The sequence below is a fragment of the Alexandromys fortis genome, unplaced genomic scaffold (genome assembly GCF_014885135.2).
Source record: "Alexandromys fortis isolate MF-2015 unplaced genomic scaffold, M_Fortis_MF-2015_v1.1 scaffold_83, whole genome shotgun sequence".
NCBI lineage: Eukaryota > Metazoa > Chordata > Mammalia > Rodentia > Cricetidae > Alexandromys > Alexandromys fortis.
This window is the reverse complement of record NW_026068001.1, coordinates 3,190,136-3,206,136: the sequence shown is the minus strand read 5'-3', so window position 1 is coordinate 3,206,136 and position 16,001 is coordinate 3,190,136. Positions and strand designations below refer to the sequence as shown.

Here is a 16,001-nt window from a genome sequence, read left to right as displayed (position 1 = left end):
CAGGGCTCCAGAAGCCACTCGGCCCGTACCCTCCATTCTCTGCCCGCGTATTTAAGAAGCACAACCTAGCCGGCTGCCCCACTCAGTGACAACCCTTCTCAGGACGGACGGGCCCTTCAGCCAATCACCGAGCAGAGCTGGCGAGTACCCCGCTCCCGGGTCTGTGGCGGCCTCGGTGGGCGGGCTAAAGCAGCTAGCAAGTTCAGTGGAGCCACGGCTGACGCGAGTCAACAAAGGTCACGTGAGGCGAAGGGCCGGCTCCGATTGGCCGCAGAAGCCGGGCAGGAAGGGGGGGTCACGGCAGCGGCGTGGGGTTCGCTGTGTGACACAATTACAACAACTTTGTGCTGGTGCCGGGGAAGTTTGTGTCTCCTACGAATCTCCCCAGAGCTCCCGGTCCCCGCGCGCTCCGGCCATTCCCGTCGTCCCCGCCTGTGGCTGACCCCTTCCCGCCCCCGCGATGTGACCCTACAGCCGAGCCGTAGCCGCTACCGACCCAGTGGCTCCACAGCCCCTGCTGCAGCTGCCTTCGCCTCTACCGCGTTGGGATTTTTCGCCGCCGCCGTCTTTCGCGGCGGAGGAGGCAGAGATAAAGTTGGTGTGCCGGTCCCGTGCAGAGATTGGGGGAGTCGTTGCGGGCCCCGGCCAGGGGAGGGAGGCAATCGGCGTTGGAGTTGGGAATTCGCTGCGTTTCCATGAAATCCTGCGGAGTGTCGCTCGCTACCGCCGCCGCCGCCGCTTTCGGTGATGAGGAAAAGAAAATGGCGGCGGGAAAAGCGAGCGGCGAGAGCGAAGAGGCGTCCCCCAGCCTGACAGGCGACGAAAGGGAGGCGCTCGGCGGACTGGACAGGTACGGGGCGCGGGCAGCGGCCGGGGCGGCTCGGGACAGGCAGGCGCTGCTCTCCGCCGAGGTTGGAGCGTGGCTCGCGTGTGGTGGCGGTGGGGCGGGCACCTCGGCTGGGCGCTCAGGGCGCCGCGCCGACGCCGGGGCCTCGGGCTCCGGCAGGGACCGCTCGGCGGCGTTGCGGGAGCACTAACGAGCCGCGTGTGTCTTTTTCGGCAGCCGCCTTTTCGGGTTCGTGAGGTTTCATGAAGATGGCGCCAGGATGAAGGCCCTCCTGGACAAGGTAAGGCAGCTGCGGGCCGGAGCGCGGACACAGTCCCTCGGGCCAGAGGCGCGCTCGCCCGGGGCCCCGCACCCGGGGCCACCACTCATTGTGGCCTCGGACGACAGCCCAGGGGCTTGCGGACAACTAATTCCTGCCCCCGCGCTCCCCGCACCCCCTGGTGCCTCGCTTGCTCTCTTGAGATATCACTTCTCTCGGAGCCAGAGCAACAGAGGCAGCCGCGCATTTTGGGCCGAGCTCGTGTGCGGCGACCAAATTGCTTCCGATGTTAGCGCCCCGGGGAGCTAGGCCGATGATCCCCGGGGTGCCTCTGCAGGGTCCTGAGATCCCGAACGGGGCAGATTGTCTTGGATCCCCCATTAGTTACCTCCCCGGGTTTTTAGGCTTCCTTTAGTCAGGCTGTTGGTGATGTCTGCTGTTAACCGAACGTTTTGGGACGGTTTCTTGTCTCCGTCGCCTGCAGGGGGAAGTTGTCCGTACTTTAGGTCGGTGACTACTTTGCATTGGGTTGGTGACACGTATTTCGATTGCTGTGTGTTTTACCTGAAGTTAGGTGACTTGTTTACTTTTTGGGTCTCTCTGCTATAGATCTGCCACAGTTTATGTGAGTGCGTTTTCTGGACCTTCGTTTCCTGTGAGTCTGCCAGGGGCGGTTGGCGAGGATTCGGGGTGTAGTCTCTGTTTATTTGTGTGGAAAGTTGTTGGTACTGTCATTTAGTTAAGTAATGGCTGCTTCTATCGGCCCAAGATGGCGGGACAGGGTGGGAGGAGAAGGTGAAAGGGGGGGGTTTGGGGAGGGAGGAGAGGTAAACATGGAAATAGTATCGAAGAACAGGCCTCCCCCATGGAGTGTGTAGCTCAGTGGTTAAAAAAAAATTGTCATAGATTATTTGCATGTAGATTTTTTGTACCCTTCTCTAGCTTGGAAACAGCATGCGCCAGCCTGGTAATGCTGATCAACCTGTAGCACATTTGGTTACCCATCGGAAGCAAGCTATTGAACAAAGGCTGGAGTCTGTTCCGTCGGCTGCAGTTTATAGTTCCTGACCGAAGTGTGCTTGGAATGGTATTGGGAGGCTTTGTTGTTCATTTGGACCCTGAAACTTGGAGTGTGTATGCAAGCTGTTGCATTCGTTAGACATTTTCTTCTTTGGCTGTAGTCTAGGTTTGCGTTTGACACTTAGCTCTATTGTTGCAAGTGAGAAATTTAAGAAAGAAGACTAAAGCCTAGCACCATTTTAAAAAGTTGATTATTTTAATGATTATCTTTTTTTTTTTTTTTTTGGCCTGTATTTTGGTTTAGCGACATTAGTTGCTTTTTATCTCTGGTCACAGGTATCTAAATATAAGAAGTTTTGAGTATAGGCAGTGACCAGAAAACAGAACACACATAATCCTTTTCAGTAAGTCCAGTTTCTTGGAGTGGTAAGAGCTTTTGAATTAAACTTTGACAATATGGGTATTAATTTGCTCCATTAAAATTGTCGCTGGACAAAATGTACAGACTAGTTTTTGAATTATATAAGCATCAGTAGTTGTTGGTCTTCGGCTTTTAAGATTACCCCAGCCTATTTGAAAGTCTTTTATGTACAAAGACTAGATTTCTGTGAAGTTGTCATTCCAAAGTTAATTAAGTGTTCAGATTGAAGGCCCATTTTATTTTGGATTGAGCATTGCCATTCTACATTGCGTTAAGAAAGTTGCTAGCAGGAAGAATTCATTTTGAAAGTTTGACTAAATTTATTGTTTTTGGTTATGGTGATTAAGAAATAAGTGGAATCTGTTTTATGTACACGTGTAAAGTGCTAGTTCATACATATCTTAGAAGGCATGTAATCAGAATCACAGCAGGTGGTACCTGACATTGGATATTGTGTTGTATTGTACTAGTGAGTGAAACCTACAGTTAACATTTTAAAAATTGTGCATTTTCAAAATTTTATAAATGTGCATTATTCATTTTTTTGGTATTTGAATATAGTAACATCTTAAACATGAAAAATTTGTGAAGCTTCATTTTTATTTTGGGGAAGAATTATGACTTAATACGTGTCGGGTAGTTTGATAAACTGAGTAGTATATTGAGCTAAAAAAAAATCTTCACTGGTTTGGGCTAAGTGCTCCTTAGGGTCCTAGCTACTTAGATCAGGACCCAACAGCCTTCATGCTAAAACATTCTATATTATGTATTTTGAACGCTTGGATAGATCTTAGTTGTGTCCTTATTAGCTTGAACATATCCGTAGAATGTATAATATAAATTTATGCTTCACAAAATGAAACTTTTTTCTTCTGTTTGAATTGAATTCTGCATAGAATGAGTGAACTAGAGTCCTTGGAAAGGAGTATTGAGTTGAGTTATTTAATTTTATCCATCCTTTAAGTTTCTTGAGAATCTGTATTTTTTGGATGTGAGGTTTGGGAAGTGGAATGTTGAGTTATGTTGATTTTAGAATTATTTTCTATGTAACTCTTTAAAAAAATGTTGACTTTTCTCTACTGTGTGTGTTGGGTGTGTTCAGGCAGTTTAACCGAAAACATAATAGTTACCGGAATTCCTTTTTTAGCTACGAATTTTGTTGCATTATTCCCAGAAAAATTTCTTCTGTTCCAAAATGTATTTCACTAAATTTCTTGTGGAAATTTAGTCATTCCTATTTGTCTTGAAAAAAAAAAAATTTCCCCTTGTGTTTTTATTGCATCCTTAAAGTTTTAAAGTGCACATTTATAAACAGAAGTCTAAAACGTTTTGAAAAACTAAAACCATTACATAAGTATTTTTTATTTGTTTGCAAATTTATTTATTACTTTTTCCTGTGTGAGGCTGCTATATTTCAGGTGATTTCTCCCTGACTCTGCATTCTTTTGTAAGATCCCATTATGCAAGAGTCATTGAAAGAAGTTTTCTTTGCAGGATTGTCTTTTATATGGTATGGTGTTTTGTACTTAAAAAAATTAATAACATATTTTTGTAGTAATACCTTAAATAAGGCTGTAAGGAATTAGAGCTTGCTTTAAAATTCTTGGAATATAGCATGATCTTTAAATTTTCTCTTTAATGCTGAACCTTAATTTTTGGGTAACTTAATTATTCATTATTATTACTTATTTATGTCTGTGGGTGTTTTGCCTGTATGTACGTCTGTGTACCACTTGGGTGGTGTGACTGGTGAGGCCAGAAAGCTTCTGATCTCTTAGAACTCGCAGTTGTGAATCACTATGTGGGTTCTTGGAATTGAAACTGCGTCCTCTATAAGAGCAATCAGTGCTCTTAACCGCGTGTATGTGTTTGTGTGCACAGGAGAGACAAGGAGGGAGAGACAGGGAGAGAGAGCATTGCATGCAGGCTAGAGCAGGCACAGTAGCAAGCACCAGTGGAAAGTCAGGAATCCTTGTTCTAGTCTTTCCTATGTCACCGTGATTGAACCCAGGTGGTCAGACTTGGCAGTAAGTGATTATTGACTGAGCCATGTCCCAGGCCCTATAGTTGTTTATTTCAAACAATCTTATTGTTAAAGTTTGTATTAAGTATTCTGGTTGGATTTCTTTTGATAGCTCTTTTAATAGAAAGATTTTATAGAATACTTAGGAATTACAAATTGTTCATCATTTGAAAAATTAAAAATGTATTCTTAAAGTGATATTAAGAAAATACTTGACATTTTTATTTTTGGGGGTGGGTAATGAATATAATATTGGATTATTGGTGATGTGTGAAAACAAACGTGTACTTTATTTTTGTAAGGACTTAAGAGGATATTCATTTTCAGTGCTAAAGAACTTTAGTGTTTTGGTTGGAAAAAGTAGTTATAGAAATAGTATCATGAGGGCTGGCAGGATGACTCATCAGGAAAAGGCACTTGTTGCCAAGCCTGAGGACTTAAGTTTGATCCCTTTGAAGTACAATGAGGAGGGAGAGAGAACTGATTCATTCTACCCGCCCCCACACACAAAATAAATAAGTATGCCTTGTGACTGAAAATTAGATTTTTAATTTGATTGATTTTTAAACTTGTTTTCTAGTTTGGAAAATTATCTTCTAAACACTTATAGTCAAAATTGCTTGGACAAAGTTTTATGCAATTACTATATATTTGCTAAGATTTTTGCTGTGTTCCCTGAAACAAAATTATAGTAAGAGATTACAGAACATGTTCACATGTCTGTCCCAGAATAGAGTTGCAGCATTACATATGTAGACTCTTGTTTCTTTGTTTGAGACAGGGTCTTAACTCTAGCCCCAGGTGGCCACTAGGTAATAGTGTTCCTGCATCAGCCTCCTTACTACTGGGATTTCTAAGAGTGAGCCTTAAGAATGCTTGGCTCTAAACTGGTAATTGTAAATTTCTGTTGTTTTCATTGAATAGATTTTCTGTAGACTTAGATACAAAAGACAACATTTGACTCCCTTTTACATAATATAGGTTGTTAAAATTGCTTCAAAGGTAAATTTTTGTTACTTATTGAATAGATTTTCTGTAGACTCAGATACAAAAGACAACATTTGACTCCCTTTTACATAATATAGGTTGTTAAAATTGCTTCAAAGGTAAATTTTTGTTACTTGTGTAACAAAAACATACTTAAACTTAAGGTTTATTGCTTAGCAGGCTGCACTCTTTTTCTGATTTAGATCATATAACATTTAGTTTTGCATATATATTACCAATGTTCTGCATATTTGAAGGGGATTTTTGTTCATTTTTGCTTTGAAACTCAGTGATGTTTTGATTTCTTTGAAATTGATGTTAATAACTGATAACACTACATTATTAGTATTTTTGAAATGTGGTATCCAGAGAACTAATTTATGTTTTTTTTGGGAACCCTGATTGCTCTTTGAGCTGATGAGGAGGGGGACTTGATCGGGGGAGGGGGACTTGATGGGGGAAGGGGGAAGGAAATGGGAGGCAGNAGAACCATGAGCCCCTAAATTAAATGCTTTCTTTTATAAGTGGCCTTAGTCTTGGTATCTCTTCACAGCACTAGAACATTAATTAAGACAGTAACAGATATGATGTAAATGGCCTTTTAAAGCCTTGAATTAGTTATCTTTCTTTTAATTGGCTTGGGAGATCTCATTTTTTTTTCCCCACTGGCTTGACTTTTCCTACGTACAGGGCAGGAGAGATGGTTCAGTGTTCAAGGGTAGGATCACAACCGGAAATATGTACACAGCAGTATCTGATAGCCACCAGCAGGCAGTGTGTTGTAATCAGACCCCGTTTTACAGATTTCACCTGGGATCAGATTCCAGCTCACAGCCCTGTTTCCGGTCAGCTCTGAGACTTGATAAGGTGGCCTCTTTGATTTAAGCTTTGGTCTCGCCACCTGCAAAATGAGGACGGTGCTGCTCACCACATAGAACCAATCCATGGGTGAGTCAGCATACGTAAGGCAGTTTGAACAGGGTGCAACACTTGGAAGTCCTTGAAACAGCTTAGCTGCACGCGATGCTAGCAATGCACAAGAGAAGATGAGGAACAAGTCGGTAGAGCTCACACACAATACGCAAGGTGCCAAGGTGAACGGGCATGGGGCCGGAGAGGAAAGAGGACCTGTAGCCATGATTGACAGCTCAAAACTAAAGTGGAAATCCACATCTGCACAATAAACAAAAGACGACACGAAGGGCAAGGCTCTTTGCTGTGGGCTAAAGTTACACAAACCCCTTGCGGTAAACTGAAAGGTTTTGGAGTTAACTAGACCTGCACTCAGGAAAGGTGTGTCATGCTGAGTTTCTAGGGTCATGTCCCCATCAGAGCAGCCCTTCTGTCCTTGAAAGGACATGGTGAGGATGAAAGGAGGTTAGGCACAGAAAGCACTTAGTGTGAGTCTGGCACACAGTAGGACTCAGTACATAACAGCCACAGTTGCTAGTGTCCTTCTTTGGCCCCATAAACCTCCTCTTCATCACTGAGAAAATTAAAAAGCATACGTAACCTGTTTTACTTATTCAACTCATTAGCGAGTCAAATTTTTGTCTGTGAAGAGAAGAATGTACTCACCACACACTCCCCATGGCCTCTCAGAGCCCACAGTTTGATGCTGGCCATTATTCATCCTTTTAGCCAAAAGTTTTACCCAGTGTTTACCACATACCAGGCTCCATGGTAAACGTTTGGAATATGATGGCTGGTAAAGTGATTCAGTACCCAAAAACCTACAGGGCTGCAGCCTATAGAGGCTGCAGCAATCAAGTGTGGGCCTAGCAGACATCGGGTACCAACAAACATTGCATGTTAGTTAGAAGCTCTGTATAGTTTGGAAACTCATGAAAACATGAGAAATTAATGATGTCTTCACATATTCGGAATATAAAGGAAGACCAAAGAAAAATGAAATTCATACTTAACAAAATGTATGTAAGACCTATATGCTTGAAGCCGATTACAAACAGAAAAATCTAAACCAAGAGAAAAGCATACCATGTCCATGAACGGACAGCGCAGCAAAGAAGTCAGAGCTCCCAGGTCAGTAGGATTGAGTCGATCCCAGCCATCAAAGCTTTGTGTAGACAGACACACTTATTCTAAACTTTACATGAAAAGGTCCAGCCCCTGGAAGAAGCAAACCATCGTGACACAGAAGGACAAAGTGAGAGATAGCACCATGGTTGATAATAAGGTCTGGTACAGCTCTATTGATCAAGACTGGATGGTTTCAGAGACAGCGTACCTGAGCTCATGGGAATTCATGGACGTCGGATCAGCAGTTAGGGAGCCTGGGTGGGACCAACCTCCTCTGCATGTGTGTGACAGTTGTGTAGCTTGGTCTCTTAGCAAGGCTTCTAACACTGGGAGCAGGACCTCTCCCTGGAGCTTAGCTGGTTTTGGGTAACCTGTTCTCTATGCTGGATTACCTGGCCCCATCTAGACATAAGGGAAGGAACTTTATTTGAGGTCCTGCCTCAACTTGATGTGCAAGCCCATGGGAGAAAAAATCAGAAAGAATGGAGATGGGGGAGGAGTGGATGGGAAGAAGGATAGGCAGGAAAAGGGAAGGGATGGGAGGAGAGGAGGGAGCTGAAACTGGTTAGTATGTAAAATAAGTGAAAAAATGTTATTTAAATAAAAAAATTAAAGCCTAGGCAGTTTGGATGCTCACCTTACTAGACCTGGATAGAGGTGGGTGGTCCTTGGACTTTCCATAGGTCAGGGAACCCTGATTGCTCTTCGGGCTGATGAGGGAGGGGGACTTGATCGGGTGAGGGGGACTTGATGGGGGAAGGGAGAGGGAAATGGGAGGCAGTGGCGGGGAGGAGGCAGAAATCTTTAATAAATAAATAAAAAAAAATTAAAAAAAAAAACACTACCTACCACTTGTCCAAGAATTGAAATGATGGTTGGGCTATTTAGGGCTTTCATGTAGTTATTTGCAGACTATTTAATTAATGTCATTTATTTAATGAAAGCATGATAGATAGTCATGTATTCATACTGAAACTTGATATATAATTGCATATGCTTTCTATATTGGTTTGTAAGTTATGACAGAAATATTTGAATGCACACCAAGTTCAAGTGCTCAGTGTAGGAAATATGAAGGTAATGTGGATATCATTATGCTAAACTTGAAACTCCTTGAGTGGGGTGGGATTAGTATAAGGATTACTGGCCCATGAATATTAGCGGCAGAAAGCACAATGTCCAGTACTCTGAACATTTGTAAGAAAGGTCAGTTTAACAGATTACAAAACTCCTAAAAACTATGGGAATTTTTTTCTTTGGAGATCCTTACTAATTCTCAATTAGATAAGTAAGAAGTTGCTTTTTAATTTTGTTTACAAAAATAATCTAAAAATCAGATTTTGGCTTTTTCAGCTATTCAAAGGATGATCTACGTGTTATATACCTCATGATCTTTCTTTGTAATACTAATATATACTTTCCTATTTTTTTTTAAAGATTTATGTATGCAGTGTTCTGTCTGCATATATACCTGCACACCAGAAGAGGGCACCAGATTTCATTACAGATGATTGTGAGCTACCCTGTGGGTACTGGGAATGAACAGCTAGTGCTCTTTAACTTCTGAGCCATCTCCAGCCCTCTATGGGTTCTTCAGTGCGTTTGTCTGCCAGCTTAAAAGATAAAGATCAGTTTTGGAGGAGTAATCACAAAGTAGTTAAGTAATCACTATTATGAAGAGCAGAACACAGCTAGGGAGATGGGTTTTGAACTTTTTACTTCATAGAGTTCCTTTCATGTAATTTTTTTTATGTGTTTATATTTGAACAAGATGTGAGGTTTAGGTTGAAGTTTGATTTTATTTTTGTTGTAATATGTTTAATTACTCCACCCCTATTCGCTAAAAATGTGGTATTTTCCATCTAATTGCTTTGTATCTATCAAAAATTAGACATAATTCTAGAGTCTTATTTCTTTTGGGTGCTGTATTTTGTTTCATTTATTCGTAGATCTGTTCTATTAGTATGCTTATAATAGCTAAATCTAAGCCTTAATATTAAATATTGTAGTTCTTATCGTTTATTCTGTATTCATTTAAAAGTAAGCTTGTGGGCCTATAAGATAGTTCAGTGGGTAAAGGTGCTTTTGTTACCAAGTCTGGTGATCTAAGTTAGATCCCCAAGATCCACATGGTAGAAGGAAAGAAATAACTCTTGAAAGTTGTCTTATGATCTTCACATGTAGCCTAAGGCACTAAAATTATTTTTAAAAAGTTGATATGAATTACAGTAATTATATATCATAGAATTACTATGCTGTCTTCCAGTACCCAAGTTTGAAGCACTTTTTTATTTAATTAGTTTTTTTGTGAATTATTCTGTATTTGTTAAATTTATACCTGTTTCATTTCCTTTGAAACAGGTATAAATTATCATTGTAGATCTAAATTGAAGATCACAATTTACACTTATTCCAACTGTGAAGCTGATCTAAATAATATGTGGAGGTCGGGGATAACTTGGGATAGTTGATTATCTTGTAGGAGAGCCTAAGATTGAAATTTTTTTTTTTTTAATTTTTATGGCTGAACACCAAACCTAGGACCTCATTTCTCTATCGCTGAGTCATATCCTTCATCCCTGTGGTGTATTAAATTATTTGTTTTGTGTTATGTGCCTGTATGTGCCTATTCATGCAGACACTTGAGGATAGAGGTTGTTGTCAGGATATCTTTACTTCAGTTTTTGAGACACATTCTTTTACGTAAACTGGAGCTTATGGATTTGTCTAGACTGGCTGGCCATTTGTGCCTGTTTTTATGTGAGTGTTGGGGATCTGAACCTCGTGTCTTCATGCTTGCATGGCAGACCCTTTTTTTTACCAACTGAGCCATCTTCCCAGCCCAGTATGTATGTATGTATGTATGTATGTATGTATGTATGTATGTATGTATATTTTTGTATGGTAACCTTGATCACACATTTATCCTAGGAAGTTTTATTATTTGTTGTAATAAGGGTGGTGGGCTGCATCCCCGGCACCCGGCCGCCTGCACGGCTAGCTTTGCCCGAAATAATTACACGGAAACTGTATTCTTTTAAACACTGCCTGGCCCATTAGTTCCAGTTTCTTATTGGCTAGCTCTTAAATATCCATCTAACCCATTTCTAATAATCTGTGTAGCTCCACCAGTTGGCTTACCAGGAAAGATCTTAACCTGCGTCTGTCTGGAGTGGGAGAATCATGGCGACTCCCTGACTCAGCTTCTTTCTCCCAGCATTCTGTTCTGTTTACTCCGCCTACCTAAATTCTACCCTATCAGAGGCCAAGCAGTTTCTTTATTACTTAACCAATGAAACAACAGATAGAAAGATGACCCACCTCCATCAATTATTATTAAAGATTCCTTGTGTGATACGCTAAGTAGAGATTCGTGTTACCTGTTTTAAGTTTTATTTTTTCCTTTCCAACCTTTATGTCTTTTATCACCCTTGCCTCAGTGCAGTGGCTAGCATTTCTAGTAGGTACTGTGTTGAATAAGAATAAAGACAGTGGATATCTTTTCCTTATTCCTGAAGATAGAGGGAAAACATTCAGTTATTTGTTGTAAAATATATGATAGAGCTAAAAAAATTTCTGTAAGATTACATTTATTCTGTGTGCTTGTGTGTGTGCACATGTATGCAGATCAGTGCATGGCTTGTGGGAGTTGATTCTCTCCTTTCTATGATGTGGATCCTGGGGATCCAACTCAGGTTGTCAGACTTGGTGATAGAAGCCTTCACCTCCTGAGCCTGTATTTAAAAAAAAAAAAAATCAGCTCATGCTAGATTTTTCAGAAGATGCAATTTATACAGTTGAGAATGTTCCTGTATCCATTCTCCTTTACCTAGCTGCTTTTTAACTGTTTAGGAGTTTTTCTCATGAAAGTTGGATTTTGTCAAATGCCTTTTTTTCCCCCCAAGTGGGTCATTTGATGTGATTTTTACCATTTTTTCTTTAGTCTGTTGGTGTGTGATAAATGTTAAACCAGCTTTACATGCCCAGACTAAAACTTAGTTGCTCTTCATGTATATACTTCATTTGTACCTTGTTGAGTTACATTTGCTAATTTTTTTTGTTGTTGTTGAATTTTGTGTCTGTGATCATGAGGCTGAATTTCTGTATTTGAGTTCATTTTGGTTTGTAGTTTAGTGTATAGATAGCATTTGCCTAGCTTTGCTATCATTTACTGTATGCTTGCCTTCAGAAAAGGAGTTGGGAAATGTTTTTATTTCTGAATAAAAATTGGTGAAATGGGTAAGCTTCTCTTTTTGAAGCTCTAATTAGGAACTCACCATTAATGCTTCTCAGACTTTGCCATGTTTGCTAAATTTTGGTAATTTGTACTTTTGGGGGAATTGGTTTACTTCTTCTAAATTACTGGGTTTGTTAAATAGGAACATAGAATTCTTTCTGCTCTTTTTTTTTTTTTTTAATTGAGCTTTCAATGGCTATTTGATTTGTGTAATGATCCCAAGTTTTATTTGTGACACGAAAAGACATTTCTGGGTCTTTTATCTCTCAATTTTTTTCTTGCTTTTCTATTTATTTACCTATCTATCTATTTATTTACCTATTTATTTATTTATTTGTTTGTTTATTGAGACAGGTAGTTGGTTGGCCTAGGCTGGCTGAGATTAAGACATACACTACTGGCTTATTTCTAGTTTCTTTTTTTAATTTTATTTTTTCCAAATAATTTTTTTATTACATTATAAATAATACCATTCTTAAGCGAGGAATTTAGATTATTTTGTTAGATGATATAGTGTTAGCACATTACCTTTCAGCATTACTGTAGCTGTGCCTCATATATTCTGTAACAGTTTTATGATTTTTTAAATTCCTCCTGACATTTCAAATCTCTTTTAGCTTTGGAGTATTAACAACTTGTTGAGGTTATGGAAATTTTTTTTTTTTTTAGCTTATTTCCATTGTAGTTAAGAGATTTTACTGTGTCTAATTTTTTAATTGTTGTCTTTTGTTTTATGACTTGGTACATATTTTGTTTTCTGTTTGTGAATATTTCTGGGTGCTTGAATATGTATTTTACTCTTACTGTGTAAACCAACATGATAGATGATGTTGGTTGATTGTGTTTAGTTCTTCTCTGTCCTTGCCAGTTTGCTATCCAGTATTTCTGTGAATTATTTAGTGTGTGGTTTTGCCTGTCTCCATCGGCAGTTATGGATTTGTGTTTGCTTCCTGTATTTTGAAGTTCTGTCATTGCATTTATACCCATGTCTTTTGGTATGTTAATACTTTTGTTAGTATTTAATGTATCCCTTTTTTTCATTGGTGATTTTCCCTGCTCTGTTGTGTACTTTCTCTTACCATAGACACTTTTCCCTTTTTAATTATTTAATGTTTACATAGTATTTTTTTTCCCTTTTTGTGTATTGAAAGTAAAACTCAGGGCTTTGCATATGTTAGGCAAGCACTCTGCCACTGTGCTACACTCTGCTATATATTTTTTCATTTTTTCTTTCAACTTACTTGTGTTGTCATACTGGAAGTAATTTTTTGCTCATAGTGTATGTTGTTAGACACTTAAATAAATTAACTCTTCCTGTCTCTCTTAATATCTCTAGGTCATTTATACTTAGAGTTTAAGCCTGCTATTTTATTGTTTCATGTGTGTTTTAGTTATGGTTTCCATTTCTGTGATAAAGCAGCTTAGGAAGGAAAGAGTTAATTTTATTTTGTATTACACTCCAAGGTAACAAACAGTCCACAGAGGGAAGCTAGGAAAGAACCTGGAGGCAGGAGCTGATGTAGAGGCCATGGAGGTGTGCTGCTTACTTTTTGGCTCCTCACATTTGCTCAGTCTGCTTTTTTATACATCCACAGGAGAGCCTACCTAGGGATGGCACCAACCAAAATGGGCTGGGCCCTCCCTCATCAATTACTACATAAGACATTGTCCCATCGGCTTGCCTGTAGGCTGATCTGCTGGGGACATTTTCTCAACGATGTTCTCTGTTCCTAAATGACTGAAGCTTCTGTCAGATTGACATAAAACTAGTGAAAAACAAATGAAAATAGCCTCAGGGACCCATATAACAAAACAAATGAGCTAAGATTATTTTCAGAGTTTTGGAAAATGAGAGAATGTAAGATTAAAGAAATATTTACTGGTAGCAGTGGCTGAAAATTTCTCAAATTTATTGAAACAGATTACACATATAGAAAAGGCAAGTAAACACTAAATAAAACAGTACTAAAAATACCAGCACCAACATCTTAATAACTAAATTTCTGGAAAGCAGAGACAAAAAGATTCTTGAAAATGACTAGGCAGAAAAGTTTCATCATTTATATGGGAACACCAATTTGAAGGACAGCAGATTTCTCATTTGCAGTCTGAAAAAACAACAACAAATAAAAACTCAAAAGGAAATAATATAACCCTTGTCACATACTGAAAGGGAAATCTCCACTGCATATTTAATATAGAGCAAGTATATATATACCTCAGGAATGAGAGATAAAGACATAAAACTAGCCGGCACAATGTATTTTTCATTACTCTTTCTCCTTACCTTCCTGTGGGATATACATAAATACATACATGCATACAGACAGAGAAAGAGCACATCTTGGTGTTTTTGAGTGTGATCCTTTATATCTTAGCTTATTTTCTTTGTTATATAGGTCCCCAGGCTGTGTTTATTTGTTTTCATTGTTTTCTCTTTCTTTAGATTGGTGACTGTATTGATCTGCTCACACATTCTTTTTTGTCATTTCCATGATTGTGTTAGGCCTAGCCAGAAAGTTTTTAATTTTTAGTTTCATAATTTCTGCTTGGTTCTTTTAATTGCCTTTGTCGAGACTTTTCCAGTTTTTTGTTTGTTTCAAGAACAGTTCTAATTGCTTATTTGAAGCATTTTGTTGATGGCTTTTAAATCTATTGAATAATTTAAAACTGATAATAAGCACTATTGCTTGTTTGTCTCCATGTTATATTTTTTTGGATTTTGGAAGGATGTGATTTTTTGATTGTATCATGTACATTTTGGGTATCATATTCGAAGTCTGCTTTTTTTAATAGTAGTCAGTATCCTTGATGAGATGTAGGACAAGAGGTGGGGAGAGGGAAGGATGGAGGTGTGTGTGTGTGTGTTTCATAGTTTCAATTGGTCCTACTGACATTTACCCTGGTAAAGTGGAAGTCCGCAGAATGGGAACCAGTTTAATATTGTCTTGTCTCTTGAATGAGACATTAAGATAACATTCTGATGTGCTGTGTTGCTTTAGCAAGAAAGAAGTAGGGAGTTAACTCAAGACTGCTCTCATGTTACAGCATACAGCACAAACCTATTATCTCTGTTCTCTTCATCCCTGTTGATGCCAAATATAAAGTTAGAGCTCAGCTCACAGTGAGTGCCATTGGCACAGGGGAACAATTTAAACTTCTTGTGGGCCTACTTACTACTATGTTTCAGTGCTGGATGTGGAAGTTCTGCCTCCTACTGGGTCCCATTGCCACTATGGTGACCTTGTTCAATTTTCTTGATACTGAATTAGGGTGCAGCTTCAGCTCCTTAGCCTACCCACCCAGGACTGTTACGAGTGTGGGGTGGTGGTGCATAATAAAGTGACTGCCTTAGCTTTAAGTCTCCTATCTGCTAGGTCAGTGGTTGTCAGCCTGTGGATCGAGACCCCTTTTGGGGATGAATGTACCTTTCACAGGGGTTGCATGTAAGATATCCTGCATTATCAGATATTTAAGATTCATAACAGAAAAATTAGTTATGAAGTGGCAATGAAAATCATTTTATGGTTGGGGTTCACCACAACATGAGGAACTGTATTGGAAGGTTGAGAAATACTGTTCCCTACTCAAAGTTCTCTAAGTGGGTAAATGGGAGCACCTTGTTCTTTTACTGCATGTGGCTTAGATTATCTCCTCTGTCTTGCCACTAACCCAGTCATGGGCATAGGAAGTGCACTTTCCTATGCTTCTGCCACTCGTAGAAAGAAGGTGAGCTTTTTAACTAGCCCACCTATAACTTGATAAAATTAGAGTACCCTTATCAATGACCTTGAAGATCATTGACTTGTTTTACCCTGCTAACATTACTGTGGTAGGAGCTACCACGAGAAAGACTGCTTCTGCTGAGGTGGGTGTGTAAGTCACTTGCCCATACTGCATGGTAAGAGAATCTAAGTACCTCATTTCTGATTTTGGTGGGTTGTGCATAAGTTAGTTGCATGTTTAGCCCTAATCAAATTTTAGGTAGAGGGGTGAGAGCCAGTTTTTTTGTTAAGCTGCCTTTTTCTTGGGACTTTGGTTTTGCTTGCATTTCTTTTTACTCTATAATTGTTGAAGGTACTAGATCAGTAGCTTCTGCAGTGATATTCTGTCCTGGAAATAAGGGAGGTCCTGAGATCTTGAGAAAAGTTGTTGCTGTTTCTTGTG

The 16,001-nt window shown here is 39.8% G+C and overlaps 1 protein-coding gene across 21 annotated transcripts in view; it reads left to right on the top strand.

Moving 5' to 3' along the window:
- The first annotated feature begins 305 nt into the window (after positions 1-305).
- Positions 306-16,001, top strand: part of Kdm6a (lysine demethylase 6A) — a 128,261-nt gene continuing 112,565 nt past the window's right edge. For 6 of the 21 annotated variants that reach the window (XM_050160882.1, XM_050160879.1, XM_050160872.1 and 3 more), the window contains exons 1-2: positions 308-850; positions 1,064-1,127. In XM_050160882.1, the coding sequence (XP_050016839.1) occupies positions 696-850; positions 1,064-1,127 (219 nt within the window). In that variant the 5' untranslated portion in view covers positions 308-695. Of the gene's footprint in view, positions 851-1,063; positions 1,128-2,172; positions 2,194-16,001 lie in introns of those variants that run through there. The other 15 variants (XM_050160880.1, XM_050160876.1, XM_050160873.1 and 12 more) reach the window with 6 other exon arrangements.